This window comes from Schistocerca serialis, chromosome 4 (genome assembly GCF_023864345.2).
Source record: "Schistocerca serialis cubense isolate TAMUIC-IGC-003099 chromosome 4, iqSchSeri2.2, whole genome shotgun sequence".
In the NCBI taxonomy this organism is placed as follows: domain Eukaryota; kingdom Metazoa; phylum Arthropoda; class Insecta; order Orthoptera; family Acrididae; genus Schistocerca; species Schistocerca serialis.
This window is the reverse complement of record NC_064641.1, coordinates 236,768,963-236,790,606: the sequence shown is the minus strand read 5'-3', so window position 1 is coordinate 236,790,606 and position 21,644 is coordinate 236,768,963. Positions and strand designations below refer to the sequence as shown.

Sequence of the window (21,644 nt, the reverse complement as noted above, 5' to 3'; positions counted from 1 at the left end):
ACATCCACACTCCGCAAGCCACCTGACGGTGTGTGGCGGAGGGTACCCTGAGTACCTCTATCGGTTCTCCCTTCTATTCCAGTCTCGTGTTGTTCGTGGAAAGAAGGATTGTCGATATGCTTCTGTGTGGGCTCTAATCTCTCTGATTTTATCCTCATGGTCTCTTCGCGTGATATACGTAGGAGGGAGCAATATACTGCTTAACTCTTCGGTGAAGGTATGTTCTCGAAACTTTAACAAAAGCCCGTACCGAGCTACTGAGCGTCTCTCCTGCAGAGTCTTCCACTGGAGTTTATCTATCATCTCCGTAACGCTTTCGCGATTACTAAATGATCCTGTAACGAAGCGTGCTGCTCTCTGTTGGATCTTCTCTATCTCTTCTATCAACCCTATCTGGTACGGATCCGACACTGCTGAGCGGTATTCAAGCAGTGGGCGAACTAGCGTACTGTAAACTACTTCCTTTGTTTTCGGATTGCATTTCCTTAGGATTCTTCCAATGAATCTCAGTCTGGCATCTGCTTTACCGACGATCAACTTTATATGATCATTCCATTTTAAATCACTCCTAATGCATACTCCCAGATAATTTATGGAATTAACTGCTTCCAGTTGCTGACCTGCTATTTTGTAGCTAAATGATAAGGGATCTGTCTTTCTATGTATTTGCAGCACATTACACTTGTCTACATGGAGATTCAATTGCCATTCCCTGCACCATGCGTCAATTCGCTGCAGATTCTCCTGCATTTCAGTACAATTTTCCATTGTTACAACCTCTCGATACACCACAGCATCATCTGCAAAAAGTGTCAGTGAACTTCCGATGTCATCCACAAGGTCAATTATGTATATTGTGAATAGCAACGGTCCTATGACACTCCCCTGCGGCACACCTGATATCACTCTTACTTCGGAAGACTTCTCTTCATTGAGAATGACATGCTGCTTTCTGTTATCTAGGAACTCTTCAATCCAATCACACAATTGGTCTGATAGTCCATATGCTCTTACTTTGTTCATTAAACGATTGTGGGGAACTGAACTATATGTCGTATAATGATATAATTTTGCTGGTACATTCAGTGATATCTGTGAGTACTGTCTGAAAAATATGTGGCGAATACAGTCAGCAATAAAGAACTAGCAAGTTAAAACGTTATGGTTAATGTGCATTTTTACTGCATGAACAGCGAAAATATAATAAACAATAAACTTTTCTCGTTTCATCATTTTCTGGGGCTTCTCAGCTAGAAAAAGGTTTGCAAAGATTTGAAATTACGTGTGAAGTTGGTTCCAAGTTAGTAACTGTTCCCATTCTCAAATACTGGATGACTAAAGTATGGTTATTCGTTCGTCGTGGGCTGGACTGCTTCTTCACCGCCACCCTCAACCCTTTGATAGGTAGCTGGTGCATGATTAAATAAATAGGTGCGCACAGCTCGAGATATAATACACAGTGCTGTCACCCCTGGCAGCAACAACGGCTCTAACTTGACTTGGCATCGATTCGAACTGAGCTTTGATGACATATAATGTTGCTTCAATTATGTGCCAGAGATTTCAAATCGTAGTGGCTGGCGAGTGGTGACGTGCGAACTCACAGTAATCTACGAGCAGATGTTTGCAACGGGCGTGATGCAATTGCTGTAACTAGCCCCGTAGTGCAGTTTTCCACTGCAGTTGACAGCTGTAAATGTCGCTTATTTGAGGTTTTCAATCTGTCCTGAGGCTGCAAGTGCACGCAGCACAGTCCAGTAGATACTCCCTACTGGTGTTGCGCCCTGCGTTCAATTGCAGCCTCAGGACAGATTGAAAACGCCAAAGAGACGCCATACGCCATTACCGGCTGTCCACTGGAGTGGAAAACTGCACCACAGGGCAAGTGTTGTTGGTGAGCACCACCGTCAGCCGCCTGTCTCTACTGCCTTGTCGAGGGAAACCTCAACAGTGCTGCCAGTCCTTTGTGCTCCAGACATCTTTCTACTGTCTGTGTAGATGTTTGTCTTGCCAAAATCAAGTCAGTTTCTTGGTCCAGTATGCATGACGTGACTGCACATTCCTGCACGACCGTACGAACGATTTGTCTGTCCTCTTGGGCATTAGCTACTCGGGGCCATTAAAATCATGCTTGATGTTGAGTATGGCCTTCCTGAACCCAACGATTCCATTTTCGCATGGTAGTCTTGGGTTGCCGACCGAGCAGCAGCAATATCTCTGAACGAAAAAGCACTGTCGTGATACCCTACGATCCTACCGCTGTTGAATTCCGACACGTGTTTGTAAACATTTATTCTTCTCGTATGAGATGTAACACGAATGTCTTACAAACAATAATCGTTATAATCATTCAAATGCGATTTCTGAATGAGGAACCTATTGCAAATATTTCCTTATTTGACAAATGCGGATGGAGTTACTCTTGCCTACACTGTATGGCTGCGCAAATGCTAATCTTTTAAACACTTAGTACTCATTATTACAGTTTGAATTTTCTTGCATTCCGCCCTCATAGTGTTACGATTTTAACGGCCTATGGTGTATTTTAGTAATGTATTTTTAAAATGTGTGTTAGAGCAAACCGTAGTTGAAATACGAAGGCTCTGATGAGTTCCATAGCTTTCTGTTTGTATTAGTTTTTTTTCAATCCTGTGTTCTTTTAATGCATCTGGAAAAAAATATTAGTGATACATGATACACTTGGTCATTTTCAGACGGAAGAACCAAGAACATCTCAAGCAGGAAGATCAGTAACAACTATTCCGTCAGGAAGAGACGTAGCAGAAGGGAATCTTATAGACTTTTGATAGTCTACAGACAATATTCCAGTGTCGTGTATACGTGTGTCATTAATTTTACCAATACACGAACCTGAAAGGTAGACTGTTGTAATTATGATTAACATAAAATTGTTGAAAAGTTTTTTGCGTGTTTCATTACATATAACAAAGCGAATCCTTGATTTGCCTGAACTCATGGCTCCTTAACATCGTTTTATATGAAGAAATATACAGAATTTAACGGTTAAATTACTTAACATGAAAGTTTTCTGGATATGGTACTTCGTCATATTGTAAATAACTATCACTAAGAGAATCAACTTTCCGGCTTTATTCTGGGTCCACACATTACATCAGATAAATTAATGTCCTTGGTTATGGTGAAATCTGAAACAATTGTCTGTCTGATGTTAACCAGTGTCCATAAATCAGCATCCTGTGGTTCTCCGCCTTCATGAAGTGCCTGGTAAAGGTTGTGCTCGGCAAAGGAGAAATCAAATCGGGTAAAAATAGTGGACTTATCAAAGACCTACAGCTGTATAGTTGCTGTTCTGTTGGGACCGTTTCCACATAAACTTCAAGAATATTCTTGAGAGCAGTAGAAGTCAAACTCGTGTTACCCTATTGTAACAAGAGTTTCTCACCTATCGTGTTCGTTGTTACAGTAACTTTCCGATGTCTTCCCCTCGGATCGTATTTGCTGTTATTCGTCATTTCTACTGTGGCCTGCTGTCCAGACAGCATCATGAAAAAAAACTTACTAAGTGTATAGCTATCACTGGCATGGCGTAAGTTACAACACTTTACTCTGAAGTGATACTGTTTCTAAAAGTATGCAAGAAACAACCCTTGCAGTTTTGTATCCATAGTACGTATTCTTCTAGCATTATAAATTGCTACTGTACTATGTTTTTAAATTTCAAGGAAAGATAAATCGTTTACTAAAAAGCTCGATGAATAATAGAATAAAGAAAGATGGCCTCATCTTTTTGTTTTTCCTGAATACGGCGACCATAGGAGATAATCTCTGGCCTCACGTCTTTTGCGGACAAAGTGAAGACTTTTTTCGCGATATCACAATGCTTGTTTTGTTTCGCATTTTAAATTGCCACAACCGTACAAAATGCACCATTCATTTGTTCAACGCTAAAGAGAGCTTTTTACTCATGCTTTTATGAGACAAAAGACATGATGCAGGCTCGCTGAAACAAGGCACATGCTGACTGCCAATTGCTGACTGACCATTTGGCGCGTATTCAGTTCTACATATTAAAATATGAACTTGTAATATCTTCTAGAAGTTGTATTGTTCAAATTAATGTTTATAATAACATCCGATTTTTGTATTATTGATAATTTTTTGTAAATTAATCTTCTTTTGCTTGTGCAAAAATCAGAGGAATGAAATAATGGCAAAGTTATTTTATTAAGTTACAAAATTGAAATTATGTGATTCTAAAATATGCCACTTGTAAAGGACAGTATGTATTCAACGTTTAGAAAATACTGAATTATTTCCGAATAAGTGAATTGTACTTTTAGAACATAAAAATAGTATTCCATCTAGTGAACAATAAATTTCCATGAAACATTACGTGAATTACATTCGGAAATATGTTGCAACCATGTGACGTTTGTTGTAACCCATGTAAAGTGAAATCTATAGGATAACTAATTTCTACAACCAAAAGCTCCTACATTGAAAGGTACAAGTAATGTTTCCGTATGTTGCAAACTAATTTGGAAAACTATTGAATTTTCTAAAATACTTTAGTATAACGTGTTTGTCCAAGAGGCACGAACCCTGTACTTTAAAAGTGCAATTACAGTGAAAATTACCGAAAAAAGATAGGGTCACAGTTTTCGATAAATTGACGTTGGTATCACAAACTGTATTTGACATAGGAATCCCATAATTTTGATTTGTTATAACTCATTCGCATTACCGTTGCTGACATGACTTGTTCAGGAGCAGAAACTGACTTGCAACTGCTACTTAGCTGCAACATTGCTTGATCGCAAAGTCTTGGGGGGGGGGGGGGGATACGGAAACCCATTTGGCCAATGGCTTCCAGTATCTCCTAGCAGAGGGTTTTCATGTTCGTTGCCTAACAATGCAAAGAAACTAAATCGACTCTCAGCAGTTTGATAAATTTGTGCTGATATCAACTGTAAAATAAGAAATCCTGTTTTATACAACTAAACACTGGATATTGGCTTAAAAGCCAAAATAACTTGTCGACCGAAAAACTAATAAGTTTGTGGCTGTGGTACCTATTACGAAGAAGGTATAATTTTTATTTGGTTTGAGCGCCTAGGCCAAGCCCCGCTCTGACCCAGCCAACTATGCATGTGTTTGCATTGCATGCTTCTTGGTTCCTTCCGATCGAAATACCTCCTGACCAAAATTAGGTTTACAAAGCAGTAATACAAAGAATGAAACACAGAAAGTAGTTCCAACGTGTGCGTCCTTGATAGGGAAAATACGCAGAAATAAGCAAAATTACAATATAGTAAAGTCCATAAGCGATCACAAAGACATTGCCTGTAAGAAGGTCGTCAAAGACCGAACGGATTCAACTCGGTCAGATTCAAAGAAAAAATAAAGACACTTTAATCGAATGCCGGAAACCTCATAACCCCAGACTAGGGCAGCTGAAAAACTGGAGATAATGCTGCAAGACTTGCTTAGTTACCAAACAAACTCGGGCATGGATGTGTGTGATGTCCTTAGGTTAGTTAGGTTTAAGTAGTTCTCAGTTCTAGGGGACTGATGACCACAGTAGTTAAGTCCCATAGTGCTCAGAGCCATTTGAACCATTTTTTTGAACCAAACAAACGAAAACAGGAAGTCTGGGTGTAAGATTTTGACCATCTGTCCGAATTCTCTACTGGAATTAGGATTTGTTATTTCTCCTGACGTGCGGCCATCTCTATAAATTCCGTTTCTGTTAAAAAAAAATGAACAGACACAAAATATTAACTTAGTTCTCGATGTTCTCGACAAAGTCGAAATGCGTAATTACTGTCTTCAGACTCACATTCCCAGCTTTACAGGAAATTCCGTAATGGATTTAATTGCCATAAATAATAAATATCCAATAGTGTCAGTGCTCTCCAGTATGTATTTAGGCTTTTTGCTCCACATACATTTTGGAAACATTGAAGTTGCATCATTGCACAAAACTGTAACGTATGTAGATTTTACAAAAAGATTTGTGCCTTCTAACAAATCCAATCAGCGTCCCTCAATCGTGGTTTCTGTGACGAACACGTCACACTTGGTCCAAAGTCGATAAACTTTTACGTTTTAACCTGCTAACGAAGACGACTCACAGTCCTTATAATTTATGTTAAATGTTACTTAGAATTAGGAAATTTTATTTATTTCTAATTCTGCGTAATGAGCAAAAACAATAGACATAATTTAACTTTCCTGTTTTAACATTTCAAGAAACTTAAATTCCGCAGTTGTTATTGCTTGCAAAACGAAAATTACAGTTTCATGCTGTCTTTTCGCTGAACATGGCATATCAGGTTTTACATACTGTTTCAGTGTTACAAAAATTTAAATATATGGTAATATCGATATTTGTCAGAATTACATATCTTTTAGAATTTAGATTGGGACAGAATTTACTTAGATTTTATCCCAACTCAACAGATTCGGGATGATTTAAAGTACAATGTGTTTACATTTTACTTCTACGCTTTCCAGTAAGCTGTAAATTATTGAACAGTAATCACTTTTTATAAATATGTATCTTCTGAGGCTAACTGTATCATCACTTTAGGTATCATTTTGTTTTCTGTAATAATTTGGCTAACTTTTCGGCTTTTTACTCACAATGTGGTCACTGTCGAAAAAAATCACGTATTAGCCACAACTGAATTGCTAGTCACTATATCATCTTTAGATATGTAGATGTCACTAACCTGATTGTAAGTATTGTTCCTCAAGAACCATTCTCTTTTTTTTTTTTTTTATTAATCGCTGAGAAGCAGTCTTAGATGAAAACGAAATACATGGAAAACAGTAAGTACCAGTTGTCTACACAATGGTGATTGTTCTCAGGTGAGCATCTCCTCGTTCAGACTAAATTGACAGCCACGAATGTCTTTCTTCAGAGCTTCAACCAAATATATGGAAATCATGTGAGGAGAGATCCGGACCATACGGAGGACATGTAAGAGCTTCACAGCGAAATTTCTGTAGCCAACTTGAAACCATCTTGGCTAAGCTGGAAAGCCCTTATGCATCTTCCATACAACCATGTTCTCTCCCCATACGATATCCGTATTTTTTGAACCGTGAAGAAAGACATTAATAGCCGTCGATTTTCCTCGGATAAAGAAATTCACCCCTGGCCTCAAACCATGTTTTTATGGGCGACCGCAAACATTTTTCCGTTAAGCCATTCACCATCTTGTCTCACTGTGGGATAAATTTAATAGCTGTTAAGCGGATAACTTGTGAAATAATAAAAAGTGTATTTAACTTTTCCCATATGTCTCGTTTTCATTTGACTACTCTTATAGACTGAACACTATGAAGTTATGTAAGTATAATGTCTATCATAGCATTCTAACGTGTACTTCTTCTGCTACGTGATTCTACTTGAAAACGTTTGAGCATTAAAAAGTCTATACAGCTTGCTAATTGCTGTGAAGATAACAGCAACCAGGCACTTTTTATAATATTTTTTATTTATTTAAACTGCGCCGTTATCGGTTTCGAACCAACAGGTTATTCCTCAGGCGGCTTGTTCAGTTTAAGATACATTTTTGTCACTTTACATCAGGTTTCAATTATTATTCTCCCATATGAAGAAACTTCGTGGGGGTGTTGGTGCCCTAAAACCAAAACATGACGTGACAAAATGTCTAACTATCTGTAATTGTGCCTTACAACGATTTTAAACGATGTAAACAAATTAATAAAGTGAAAATGTTTTGCTAACTTACGTTGAAAATTCCGGGGCATTACGTCCCACTGCTGACCACTTATGTACATACATCAGTGAAGACTATATGAAGCACTTTCTTAGTGTATATGTAGACACATAATCTAAAGCACCACTAATACACAAGAAGTTTCGCCACATGGAAGAATGTATATAAAGATCGCCGTATCACAACCATAATAACGAAAAAACTCTTTCTCTCTCAGAGATATTTCGCTAAATACACTGATGTGACACTAGAAATTTACAAACTACAAACTTTCCTTTACTTACAATTTATATTGAAAGAGAATTGATTAAAATCAAGATAAACAAAAAAGCAGACAGTTTGTTATACAGCGTTAGTGTAGGGCTATTATGTAATTATAATTTATATACATTGCAAGCAAAGTAAATCATAAGAAATGGATGTACATAATAACTATAAAAATTGTGGACATTATATTAATATTTATAGCTACCTGAAGGTATTATATTACTAAGCAAGCTGTTATATATTACCCACTACTTCATGTTGGGTTACTGTCCGCATGTTGTTATTGTTAAATTGTAAGACATTGTGGTCTCATGACCATCATTGCTAACATATTCCGCCCTCACAATCATATCCCACACAACAAGAGGCTTCATTCCAACCCAAACTCGATAAGATAAAATCAATGTTGTATGAATTCATGTAAACGATATGCAAATAACTAATAAATCGCAAATACTCGAGGCTGGCATACACACACACACATTCAAGACACGACAGTCACAAGATTGTTTAATTCGGGAGAGGCAGACCGCACGCTGAGAGGCCAGTCCCTTCAGAGGACGATTTAGCATATCTACATCAGACAGCGACCGCCTGTGGAGCGGACAGCATTTGCCCGAGTGAAATGGGAGAACGACCCCATGTTCGGCATAAAAGCAAATTCCGCTACATTGTGTGGGAGCGCCCAGCCTACACATTCTTTACAAACATAACACACAGTTTGAGGTTTTCACAGGGAGACAGCAAACGTCAAACGCTGATGCTACAGATTTCCGGATTGGTCGCCTTAAACGAAACATCATTCTCCTATTTTAGAAGAGCAATGCTGATTGGCAGACGATATTGCTGACGCCTTGAGCTGAAGGAGTAATGGAAGAGGCCAAAAGATATACCCATTCACGTCTGGCGTGGAGAGGGGCCGTTCCGTTGTCGCTCTTGGAGCGGGAACACATAACGAGAGCATGCGTGCTCGTACGTGTACTCAAAGAGCGAGGAGCAAGTCTCTCCTCAGTACTTCACTGGGAGAGCACCTCTGTCGGGAGCGAATAGTTAGACTAGTGGCGAATAGGAGTCCTTGACTTCAACAGGGCGTAGGAAGAGTTTGATTGTCGAAGGTCAATCCTGATAGAACGAGAGTTATCTAATTTGTCAGCAGCAAGCGGCGCAGACAGCAGTCATTGCAGCTTACGGTGTTGCGCGCTACAGCTCTTGCGAGTCCCATATTTCCTCCACAACAGCACACTGCATTGTACAGCGCATTTCACACGCGACAGCCTCGATCAAACCTAGCAACATTCTAATGGATAATTATTCAAGTTGAGAAGCTGCGGCTCTCAGCCATTCTGCCAAGTCAATAACAATCTTAAACTTTGTATAGAAATTTCATTACCGAATCCTATCCTTAAGAGGTAACTTCACATTCTGAAAAGAAACCAGAAATAATTTGTTCAGTTCATAATTAAAAGTGCCATTTTGATTTCTCAGAATTTTAGCAAAATAAATAATAATTTTCGTTAGTTTCATGTTTTTCTTACACTAATTAGCACTACTCCAGTACCCAAGTATCCCACTAGTTACATAAGAAATTTTGTGAATTTTTGTGTGATTTCCTTACAGTGGACGACTCCAGAAGATATTTAGTGCTGAAAGTTTTTCAGGCATTTCTCTTCAGAACGTTAGGAGCGTCTGTCTGACTTCTGTAGTAGTGTGGAGGTGGAAATTGCATCTTGCAGGAGCGACAGGGTAAAGGGTACATCTCAGATTAATCCATTGCGCAGAATGACAGAATAGCACCCACACAGTCACAAATGAAGCAGTGTTTATTTTAATAGGTGAATGAAGCTTTGAAGAAAGGCTGCACTGGGGAACTCGATCTGTTCATTGAGGAGATTTCATAGTGATTAGCTTTCATATACATAAATTTCAATGTCTTCAGGCAGATTCATAAGGCTACCTGTCTTAACAAAATACAATAGCTTTTACATGGTTTTCAGCGCTCTTTATTCCATAACTGGTAATAGTTGTGTGCATTGCAAATGTGTATTTCGATATGTTGTTCAAACATATGGCATCTATATGCTCTTTGAACCGAGTCTCAAAGTTCCTCCCAGTTTGTCCTATATAGCAGGAGGGGCAGCTCAATTTTTATGTGCCTGACTTTTTGTATGGGTCGTTATTGATCGTCAAGTTGTGAATTGCTATCTACTGATCTTAGTCGTTTGTATGGATGCTTATCTTAGTATTGTGTATTTAAATAAATTGCTTATTTTGTAGGATATGCTCTCTAAGAAAGGTAGTGCAACATATTTTCGGCTAGTTTCTTCCGTACTTTTTGTTAACTGCATGGTTGTCTGGTGTGCAGCTTTGTGGCCTGATAGTTATTGGATTTTCTGTGATAGTTTGTCTATCATGAGAAAGTTGTACCCATTGTTTGAGGCTATGGTTTTAATGATATTGATTTCTTTCTCTTTTTGAGATGGCTGAAGAGGAATTGTATGTAGGCATTTCAGTGTGGTTCTAATGCATGCCATTTTATGCCGTTTTGGATGACAGGACTAGTTGTTGATACACACATCAGAGGATGTTGCTTTTCTATACATCTGAAAATTATGTTTGTGTTTATTGTTGGTGATTTTTATGTCTAAGAAAGTGATGACAGTGTTGGTCTCATGTTCAACGGCGAATTTAATTTTTTCGTGCTTCCTGCTCAGATTAGTTACTAATGTGTCAATTTTCTCATTGGTGCCATCAAAAATATATCAATACATCGTTTAAAATCGTTGGGAGACACAGCTACAGCTGAACAGATATCGTTTCAAATCATGTTTTGTTGTTGGGCACCACCATCCCAAGGATATTTCTTCGTATCGTAGAGTAAAAAGTGTAAACTTTTGTAAAGTAACAAAAAGGTATGTTAACGTGAACAACACGTTGAAATAGCTTGAAATAGGTAACGGTTCCAACCTACAGCTCTCCTATGTCTTACAGTACATTGACGCTATCACCGAAAAAAAGCACATCAGTAAATGTTGTTAGAACATGAGAAAAACATGATGCTCTGAAAATGGCAAAAGGTAGCCTCTCTCCCAGAAACTCACATGATAGCCCACATTAGTTTTGCGAAAGAGTTATTAACTCAACTAATATCAGTTTTACAGATAATGAACTAGCTCTCATAAACAAAGGTCTAAAGCACAACACAGAGCTCAAACTTAGTGGCAATAACTTTGAAAACCTTACTGCACCTACTAAGTTTGCATGTGTTCTGCAACATTAAATTCCAGGGAAACCAATGCTTTAGCCTTTGAATCTAAGAAAATAATGACAAGACACCTTGAAAACAGCAACTAACATAGAAACAGTGACCTAAATGTTCTAAATTGTATCAGCTCGAAGCATTCTAAGAGAAAAGTTTTAATAGTCTAAGCTGATTACAGTAATTTTGCAGTCATTGGGTATGAAAATGACTGTTTTGACAGAATCGTAGAATTCTTCAATAGTAACAACATAAACGAATTAGTTTTTGATCCTACTTCTAAATTTCAGTCCAAAATTAAGAAAAAATCTTAAGAAGCGTAATTTACTCCTAACTGAATGGCAAGTGCGTGACTGCATTCCCATGAACCCCACTGCACCTCGCCTCCAATCGCAGATTAAGAGTCATAAAGAAAATTGTCCTATCATAAGGATTCTGAAATCTAGGAAAAGCCCTTCATATACAGTAAATAGCAAACTGCTTGCTCTGCTTCATATCCATTGTAATTTTGACTTTTGAAAACAAATGTTCTATTAAAAACACACATGAACTCATTGACAAAATGAAAGATGTGCACATTCCAATGACTGTCAGATTTGCATCACTTGACATAGTAAACCTTTATACTAACAAGCCTCCATGAGCCATGGACCTTGCTGTTGGTGGGGAGCCTTGCGTGTCTCAGTGATACAGGTAGCCATACTGTAGGTGCAACCACAATGGAGGGGTATCTGTTGAGAGGCCAGACAAACAAATTATTCCTGAAGACAGCAGCAGTCTCTTTGGTAGTTGCAGGGGCAACAGTCTGGATGATTTCCTGATCTGGCCTCGCAACATCTAACGAAACGGCCTTGCAGTGCTGGTACTGCAAATAGCTGAAAGGAAGGGCAAATTACTGCCGTAATTTTTCCCGAGATCATGAAACTCTACTGTATGGTTAAATGATGATGGCATCCTCTTGGGTAAAATATTCCAGAGTTGAAACAGTCCCCTATTCGGATCTCTGGGTGGGTACTACTCAGGAGGACGCCGATTTCAGGAGAAACAAAACTGGCGTTCTATGGATTGGGGAGGGTTATGTCAGATCCCTTAATCGGGCAGGTAGGTTAGAAAATTTAAAAAGGGAAATGGGTAGGTTAAAGTTAGATATAGTGGGAATTAGCGAAGTTAAGTGGCAGGAGGAACAAGACGTATGGTCAGGTGTATACATGGCTATAAATACAAAATCAAATAGGGGTAATGCAGGGGTAGGTTTAATAATGAGTAAAACGATAGGAACGTGGATAAACTACTATGAACAGCATAATGAATGCACTATTGTAGCAAAGATAGACACAAAGCCCACACTCACCCTGGTAGTGCAAGTTTATATGTCAACTAGTTCCACAGATGAGGAGCAGATGGAGGAAATGTACGATGAGACAAAGAAATTATTTAGGTAGTTAAGGGAACCGAAAATTTAATACTTATGGGGGACTGGAATTCGTCAGTAGGAAAAGGAAGAGAAGGAAAAGTTGTAGGTGAATATGGACTGGCAGAAAGGAATGGAAGAGAAGACTGCCTGGTAGAATTTTGCAAAGAGCATAATTTAATCATAGCTAACACTTAGTTTGAGAATCATGAGAGAAGGCTGTATACGTGAAGGAGACCTGGAGACACCGGAAGGTTTCGGTTTGATTATTTAATGGTTAGACAGAGATTCAGTAACCAGATTTTGCCGACCATGGTGGCCGAGCGGTTCTAGGCGCTTCAGTCCGGTACCGCGCGACTGCTACGGTCGCAGGTTCAAATCCTGCCTCGGACATGGATGTGTGTGATGTCCTTAGGTTAGTTAGGCTTAAGTAGTTCTAAGTTCTAGGGGACTGATGACCTCAGATGTTAAGTCCCATAGTGCTCAGAGCCATTTGAACCACTTTTTTTTTTAACCAGATTTTAAACTGTAAGACACTTCTAGGGAGAAATGTGGGGTCTTACCATAATTTATTCGCTATGAACTGCGGATTAAAACTGAATAAATTGCAAAAAGGCAGGAATGTAAGGAGATGGGACCTTGATAAACTAAAAGAACCAGAGGTTGTAGAGGGTTACAAAGGCAGCAATTGGAAACGATTGACAAGAACAGCGGAAAGAAGTACAGTAGAAGAAGAACGGGTAGCTTTGAGAGATGAAATAGCGAAGGCAGCACAGGGCCAAGTAAGTAAAAAGACTAGGACTAGTAGAAGTCCTTGGGTAACAGAAGAGATATTGAGTTTAACTGATGAAAGTAGAAAATATAAAAAAGCAAAAAATGAAGCAGGCGAAGATAAAAACGTCCAAAAAATATGACGGACAGGAAGTGCAAAGTGGGCAAGCAGCAATTTCTAGAGGACAAAGGTAAGGATGTAGAAGCATACATCACTAGGTGTCAGACATATACAGCCTTCAAGAAAATTAAAGAAACCTTTGGAGAAAAGAGAACGACCTGTACCAATATAAAAGCTCAGATGGAAAACCAGTAATAAGCAAAGAAGAGAGGGCAGAAAGGTGGTCTGAGTATATAGAGGATCTATACAAGGGAGATGTACTTGAGGGCAATATTATGGAAATGGAAGAGGACGAAGAGGAAGATGAGAAGGGAGGTATGATACTGAAATCATACATCTGGTGAGCAAGGTGTATCAGACAGACGAAATACCCTCAAACTTCAAAGAGAACATTCGAAGTCAGTACATACAATAAACGGACAACATTGCTACTAGTGAGCATTTTTGAATTTAATGAACTTGTTTTCTTCTGTAGGCATAACAACACATACTGGTTTCTTGAATTCACAGGTCTTCGGCTGTCTTTTTACGTACTTTTATTCTAAAAAAGTATTTACACACCTGAAGCAAATATGTTTTTTACTCTCGTGTTTATTGAGATGAGAGTTAAGGAGGTGGGACATGTATTTGATCCATACATAGTGCTGATTATCACCTTCAGAGAAGAGCAGCTTGTTTACATGAAGATCACGCTCACCTGCATATTTCGAAAAATGGAGGATTCCAACTACAGTATGTTTGTCCTGCTTATCTGGCTTGCTTTTTTGCTTCTTCAGCTCATAAACATGAACCGATGTTCCGGGCTTTTGTGCTTCAAATTTTGGAATGTCCTGAATCTTTACAGGGAACTTGATACCATCAAAGTTACAACGTCCACAAATGTTAACGCCTATTATGCATCGAGAAATGTGCTCTGAATTCTGTTTAATTTTTCTTTCGCAAGCCAGGATTGATCATACAAAAGAAGCATTATCCTTCTCATTTTGAACATTAATACATGGCTTGTTATCAGCTATATCTTAGGGAGCTTGATATAACTGAGCCCTCCTTTTAACGGATCACAGACATGAATATGGATGCCGAAGTGTTGTATTTGGCTGAGTGCTTTAGCTGACGCTCTTACTTCCATCTCAGAAAACCGGGCTGGTATAGCACCCTAATGATTTCACGATACCACTCAGTGATTGATGTACTCTGAGCAACCTGCTGTTTGGGAGGATGAGTCAACTTGCAGAAGAGTAATGCATTACATTTAATGGCAATATAGCTCGGATCATCTAGGGCTTTGAGGAGGTCAGCCTCCAGCACTGGGAGGCATACTTTTAGAAACCTGACTGAGGTGCAATACCAATACTCCCCCCCCCCCCCCCCGGCCAGATTCTCAATTCTATAGAAAGAGATACGCCGCCCAAAGGTCCTAGCAACCACCGAGTATTCTAGAGGGGTCATGATGCTGCTGATTTGATGTCCTTCATTGTCAGTATGCGAGAGAGCACTGCTACTAGCCACAGGTTCATTATCACTAACACTATCAATAAAATTATGTATAGGGGAACCCAACACCTGTATCCACCCTGTAGATGATGGTGGCACCTTCTGGGATGAGGGGTATGGGCTGAAGCACACATACCTCTCGTGGCGAGGGCGAACAGTCAGATCCGGACTAGGAGGAGGTGGCGCCAGTGACGTCCTGTGAGAGCACCCAGACTGTGTAGAGGGCGCTCGTTGCTTCCGCTGCATGCTGGAGCCTTCACCACTGCCAACCTGAGGGGTGGAAAATCGTTGCTGCTCTTCTTGTGACTGAACCACCGTCGGATGCCAGACGGTAGGAAATGGTGTAGGGGCTGGCACTGCAGCGGCCGCAGCTGGTTCCACTGCCTCTCACGCAGCCACGAGCGTGCTTTGCATGGTTGTGCACGCCCCTCAGGTACGTATTTGACGCCTGCCCCTACAACCACCACTCTAGGTGCCCACGCTGCGAAAGGCTGTTGTGGTGGTGGTGGTGTTGGTGACACCTCTGTAACATACGAATAACAGAAAAAGATTTTTTTAAATATTCGCTTTGAACAAATAACAACAATTAAGTACATCAACATTCCCAAATAATAATTGTTATTGTATGCTGTAATGACGACGATTGTATTATAATCACCTTTTGGACTCTGGGTCTCAGTATTGAGGAATTTAGTTGGTCTTTCTGCTAGTTCTCCCACCCAATCACGTATTTCCTCCTCCGTCCAAAAAGGCGAGATGGCGCTGCCTTTCAGCATCTTCAGCAGCCACCATACCATGCACCCACTCTGGTGTCTCACCTGGTCCAGAACTGTTCTGGAGTCATTGATCCATCTCACAAAAGTCGTCTGCAAGAAAATATTGACTATAAGAAACAACAAGAACAAAAAAATCGATGTTGAATTTGCGTACTACGACATATTGATTATATGTAACTACCAAAAAAAATCATACCAGATGGAAGTGATGACTTCTGGTCATCATCCTGAATGCATACCACTCCAGATTCTCCTCCTCTTGCCCCAGAGCAACATCTACAACAATGAAGGATATATGTCTCACTGAACTGTATGTAATGAAACAAAAAATCTCTAAGAGCAATATATTACAAAAGTACTTACGTTCTTGCTGCATTTCAGCCTCTAGCAGCTGCTCACAGACGGTAAGCTGTCGCTCTAATGCTGAAACATCGAGATCAAAAATGTTGTAAACTCTAGTAACAAATTGAATACATCAAGAGCCGTTTTTTGAACATGTAAACTATCACACACAGAATTTTGAGATGCACTTACGTGATGGTAGCATATAACCTCTTCAGCTTGCTGCTGCTGTCGACTTTCAGCATCCAGCTGCCGCCCTAATACCAGAACAATAGTAGAAATGTTATAAGCACTTGCTAGGATTTGAATATTTCAAGAGATTGTAACCTCCCCCTCACTTATCGACCTTAATGACAGTAAATAATTAAACTGCGTGTACCTAATGGAAATGTAACCTCCCCCTCACTTATCGACCTTAATGACAATGAAAAATTAAACCGCGTGTACCTAATGGAAATTTGGGAAAAGCAATCGTCACCGAAGTCAATTTGTCGGTAAAGAGGGAGGAAAGGGTTATATCTAAATGAAAGGAAAAATGCAAATGAAACTGGTGGAAATTAATTTTGAAAAGGGGTAAAGTTAATAAAGAAAGTAAATGTGCGGCTGTTACGTTAACAATTAACTAGCGGTAATTAGATATTTGAGATTTGGGGGAAATTACGGTCGCCAGTCCTAAGGACAATTACTATAGTAACTGAAAAAAGAAAGTTTATTACACATATAATTAGCACTAGAAGCGTGACAACTGAAGGTTGACACGTGTAGGGTGATAACTGAAAGTTTGTCAGAAGTAATAAATTTCTCTACACTCTGACTTAATTTAGCAAAAGAATTAATAAAACCGGAAAATCGAAAGTTAATTTAGTGACTGAAGTTAATAGTGAGCTTTCTTTCTGAAGCACATCGAAATTCAGTAAAATATGGTTAGTCTTGGACTACCTCGACAATCATTTCAAAAGCTACTTGAATCAACGCAATTTAGAAATAAGAGATTTAACTTTGAACTTGAATTACATGATTCTGAACAATTAACAATAGTAAAATTTAGTACGTACTAAGCTGAGCTGCAGTCACAGGTAACTAAAATACGGTAACAAAACTCGCACTCTTAATTTGTGCTTGTGCAATCTAAATATTGTAGCCAGCTATGAATACCTTAACTGAACTTTGAAATTAAAGCAGTGAAATCGAATGTGCTGGCGTTTGAATTTCAACGACACTCGGGCTCATTTCGGAAAAGGAAGGGACCCTGCTTGGCAATGCAATTGGGACAATGAGCAACAAAGTTTCATGCTAAGTTGCTGTAATTTTGTGATGCAACAATTTTAAAAGTTTGAAAAGCTGAGGTCTGCAATTCAGTTCTAAAACTTTACGTGCTTCCAGTCTTCCTTGTTGGCTGATTGAAGGTTTGAAGCCGTCGATCGAGGAGGTGGCGACAGTCGCTCATTGTCGGCCGTCGCTGTTGCAGAAGCTGGATGTTGGCGCGCCTTCTTCTCGACACGGTCACGAGACGAAACGGGCTCTTGATGTGCGCCAGCTAATGCTTCCCGTCCGCGACACCATGTCAGAAACTATCATCGCAAGTCGAGCGCAATTACATGCTGCCAAACTCCGAAAGCGCGGCAACTTCCGGGAGCTTCACACAACACACCTGCTCCACTGCACCACCCCAGCCAGACTCTCCCTCTGCCTGCGCTCTACGTGACAGAGTTAACACTACCAAAGATCCTAAACACTTTGGTTCTCCACACGACCTATCGATGTATTCGTTCGATAGCATAGTTTTCCCTAGGCCAGACTCAGCGTATAAATACAAATAATATTCACAAAACAAACCAACATAAATGCATAAATATATATATACAAACAGTAAAACAATTACAATATATAAAGACACAGAAATGTCATATCTTCAGGTAACAAAATAAGGAAAAAAAATTGCAGTGCGATAGATGGAAATAGGAGGATATGCATTTCCGGCGTTACACGATGCTCTCTGAATATGTAAACTATCACACACACAATTTAGAAATGTACTTACATGCTTGCAGCTCTATGTCGGCGAGCATTTCGGGAATAAATGATACAACAGAAAGAAGAAGAACTTTTAAAACCACTTGTTACGAAAATGTGTCATAATCTGTTGTTTTTGTATTTGTATTAACTTTGTATTATTTTTTGTACCTGTAGGTCTAAAGTTTACTTAATTTTAGTTATTGCTAATACTATTTTTGTTTGCTCAGTTTATTCTCTTCCATTCTGTAACAGTACCATTGCAATTATTAGTCTCTCCATTAGTTCATTAATCACCTATCTCTTCGGTTTAAATTGTTCATAACAAAAATCACTATCAGTATCACTTTAGTAAATTTCAATCTAATTGTAGCTTTCTACGATAATCACTATCAGTATCACTTTAGTAAATTTCAATTTAATTCTAGCTTCCTACGATAATCTATTAGTTATTAAGATTACTTCTCTCTGCTGGCACCATCAGCCTTTTAAATCATTCCCCTTTTCCTTATTTCCACCCTAAGCTGTTTCAAATACACTAATTACGTTTCACCTCTTACGACAGAGGATACACAGTGACACACAGCCGTCATTGTTTTGGTCATATTCTCGTTGCACCGAATACCACTACTCCATTTTCTATACCCCTGCAACCTCAAGAAATCTCTTGCGATCGCCTTTCTTTCGGCACTCACTGAATCACAAACAGGGCGCGCAAAATCTCGGACACCCCTGTGTTATGTCACTTCGCAGAAGCAGCGGCCAGTGCCCCTCGCAGCAGGTAGTGCCTAACAAAGGGACAAACCAGTCTGCCACCCTACTCCAGGCTGCCCAGCGGAACGCGTCAGAGCTTTTAGTAGCACACTGCAACATCCAGTCTTTACCTGCACATTACGAAGAACTTAGCCTCCTCTTCAACCAACTAAACTACCACGTAATCCTCTTATCCGAAACGTGGTTGAAACCACACATATCCTCTGCATCTATTCATCTCCCAGGGTACACATTTCTTAGGGCAGACAGATCAAAAAAGCGAGGTGGCGCTGTCAGCGCGTATGTACGAACAGATCTCAAAGCGAAAGTCTTATGTACGTCAAACCCTGCTGAAGAAAAAGAGGCTGAATTCATGTTCGCTGAAATAAATATACAAAGTCGGAAGTTCTTGTCTGGTGTCGTGTACAAGCCGCCAAAAATAAGCTCAATGAGTTCCTTTCAGTCGGAATTACATTTTCAGTGTCAGTACGAACATGTCATCGTAATGGGTGACTTAAACATAGACCTGCTAAAAGACACTCCCTCCGCAGTAAACCTAAGATTGTTTAGTTGCAATTGCATGAACATTCTTCCATTACAACCTACACACCATACTGCGCACAGTCATACTCTTATAGACGTAATCGCAACGAAACAGACTGACAAAGTAAGAGATGTTGGTCAAACTTAGGCCCCAGGTCTCTCAGCACATGATGTAATATTCCTGGCCTACTCTGTGCAGCCCCCAAGGATCAAATCACGTTACTTAACTTGTAGGAACATGAAACGTATTGACCTTGACGATATAACAGCCGATTGCTCAGAAATCTCATGGCATCAAATAATCAGAGAACCTACAATCGATGGCAGAATTAATGAATTAATGAACTTGGTGATAAACTCACTGTCCTCTATGACAAACTTGCACCTGTACGCACAATCCGTGTAAGAAAATCTCCTGTTCCATGGCTGACAGCTGAATTACGTCAAATGATGGATAATAGGGATGCTGCCCACAGGCGTTTCAAGGCAGATCCGAAACCCAAGCGTTTCGAAGAATATAGAAAGCTACGGAACAGAGTGCAACAATGCATTTGCAGTGCTAAAATCAGGCACGCTCGCTCCCTTGTATGAAGCGATCTGAAGCCCACGACTCTATGGAAGAACCTACGTAGCTTGCGGCTCAGAAAGGCAAAATCGGAAACAGCTTTCCATGTCTCAGCTAACGAATTAAATGATTTCTTCTCTGCACCTCTGAATACCCACACGGCTGATAATTACCGTACACAAGTATCCCCTAACTGGATAACTGACAACGATACATTCCACCTAAAACACTTAACAATAAATACGGCAAGAAAAGCAATAATGAGAATCTCTTCTGACGCGATAGGAAATGACAGTATCAGTATAAACATGATTAAGGATGTTGCCAATTTCTTAGTACCTGTCTTAACTGACATATTTTTCCCTCGTGATCGGAATATACCCCACTGCATGGAAAAGAAGCATAATTCGACCAATCCCTAAGATCGAAAACCCGCAACTGCCTAGTGATTACTGACCAATTAGTATACTGCCTGCTGTTTCCAAAGCACTTGAATATATTGTTCATGATCAAATCACTGAACACCTGCATGAATTCAGCCTATATGACAAATTTCAATCCAGTTTCTGTAAACATCACAGCACAAACACTGCTCTAATTAAAGTAGCTGATGACCTGAAATATGCCATCGACAGACAAAAGGCAACAATATTGATGCTACTAGATTTCAGCGAAGCTTTTGATACTGTTAACTTTGACATATTGCTCAGAAAAAAGCAACAGCTTAATTTCTCAGATAGTGCAACGAGATGGTCTGACAGCTACTTAAAAGGCAGACAGCAATTTGCTATCTGCGTAAATGAAAAATCTTCCTGGAAACATGTTTCCTCGGGAGTGCCACAAGGATCAGTATTAGGACCACTTTTGTTTTCTTTATATGTCAACGATATTTCGTCGCTTCTGTCCTCCTGTAAATATCATTTCTATGCCTACGACCTCCAGTTCTACCTAAGCGTCAGACCCAAAGATATAAACACTGCAATCGCTCAGGTGAATGATGTTCTGTCTTCAGTAGTGACATGGGCGAAAAACCTGGGGCTTAAACCACATGCAAAAAAGACACAAGTAATCTTAATAGCGCATCATAAATTAATAAGTTCAGATTTCAGCGAATGGCTGCCTCCTAATCTGCTTGACGGTATTCCAATACCACATCAGAAAAAAGTTAAGAACTTGGGTGTAACATTGGATGAGCATCTCAACTGTGCGGAGAATACAGTCGCAGTGTGCTGGAAGACGTCCGCTTGTCTCTATGCTCTCAAAAAGTTTCGGAACGTATTTCCACAGGACTTTGAAACGCAAGCTCGTGCAAGCACTCATTCTGCCAAACCTCCACTATTGTGATGTAATTCAACAAGGCATGAGTAGTAAAAACAACCGACAGCTAGAACTAACTATGAATGCCTGTGTGCATAACATTTGCCGATATGATCATGCTAGTGCCTCATACTCCCAGCTAGGGTGGCTGCGGCCGGACAAATTGCGTGACTACCACACTCTATGTCTACTTCACCGACTCCTCGTCGTGCAAGCACCCCAGTATCTTGCATCAGAAATTAAACACCTTTCATGCCATCATAATCAAAACACGAGGTCACT

At 39.7% G+C, this 21,644-nt stretch overlaps 1 protein-coding gene across 1 annotated transcript in view; it reads left to right on the top strand.

The window, feature by feature from the left end:
* The window catches only part of LOC126474377 (uncharacterized), a 160,615-nt gene extending 157,808 nt beyond the window's left edge, over positions 1-2,807 (top strand). Inside the window, exon 7 of the mRNA XM_050101844.1 lies at positions 2,715-2,807. Within this exon, the coding sequence (XP_049957801.1) occupies positions 2,715-2,807 (93 nt within the window). The remainder of the gene's footprint in view (positions 1-2,714) is intronic.
* Positions 2,808-21,644: the final 18,837 nt, after the last annotated feature.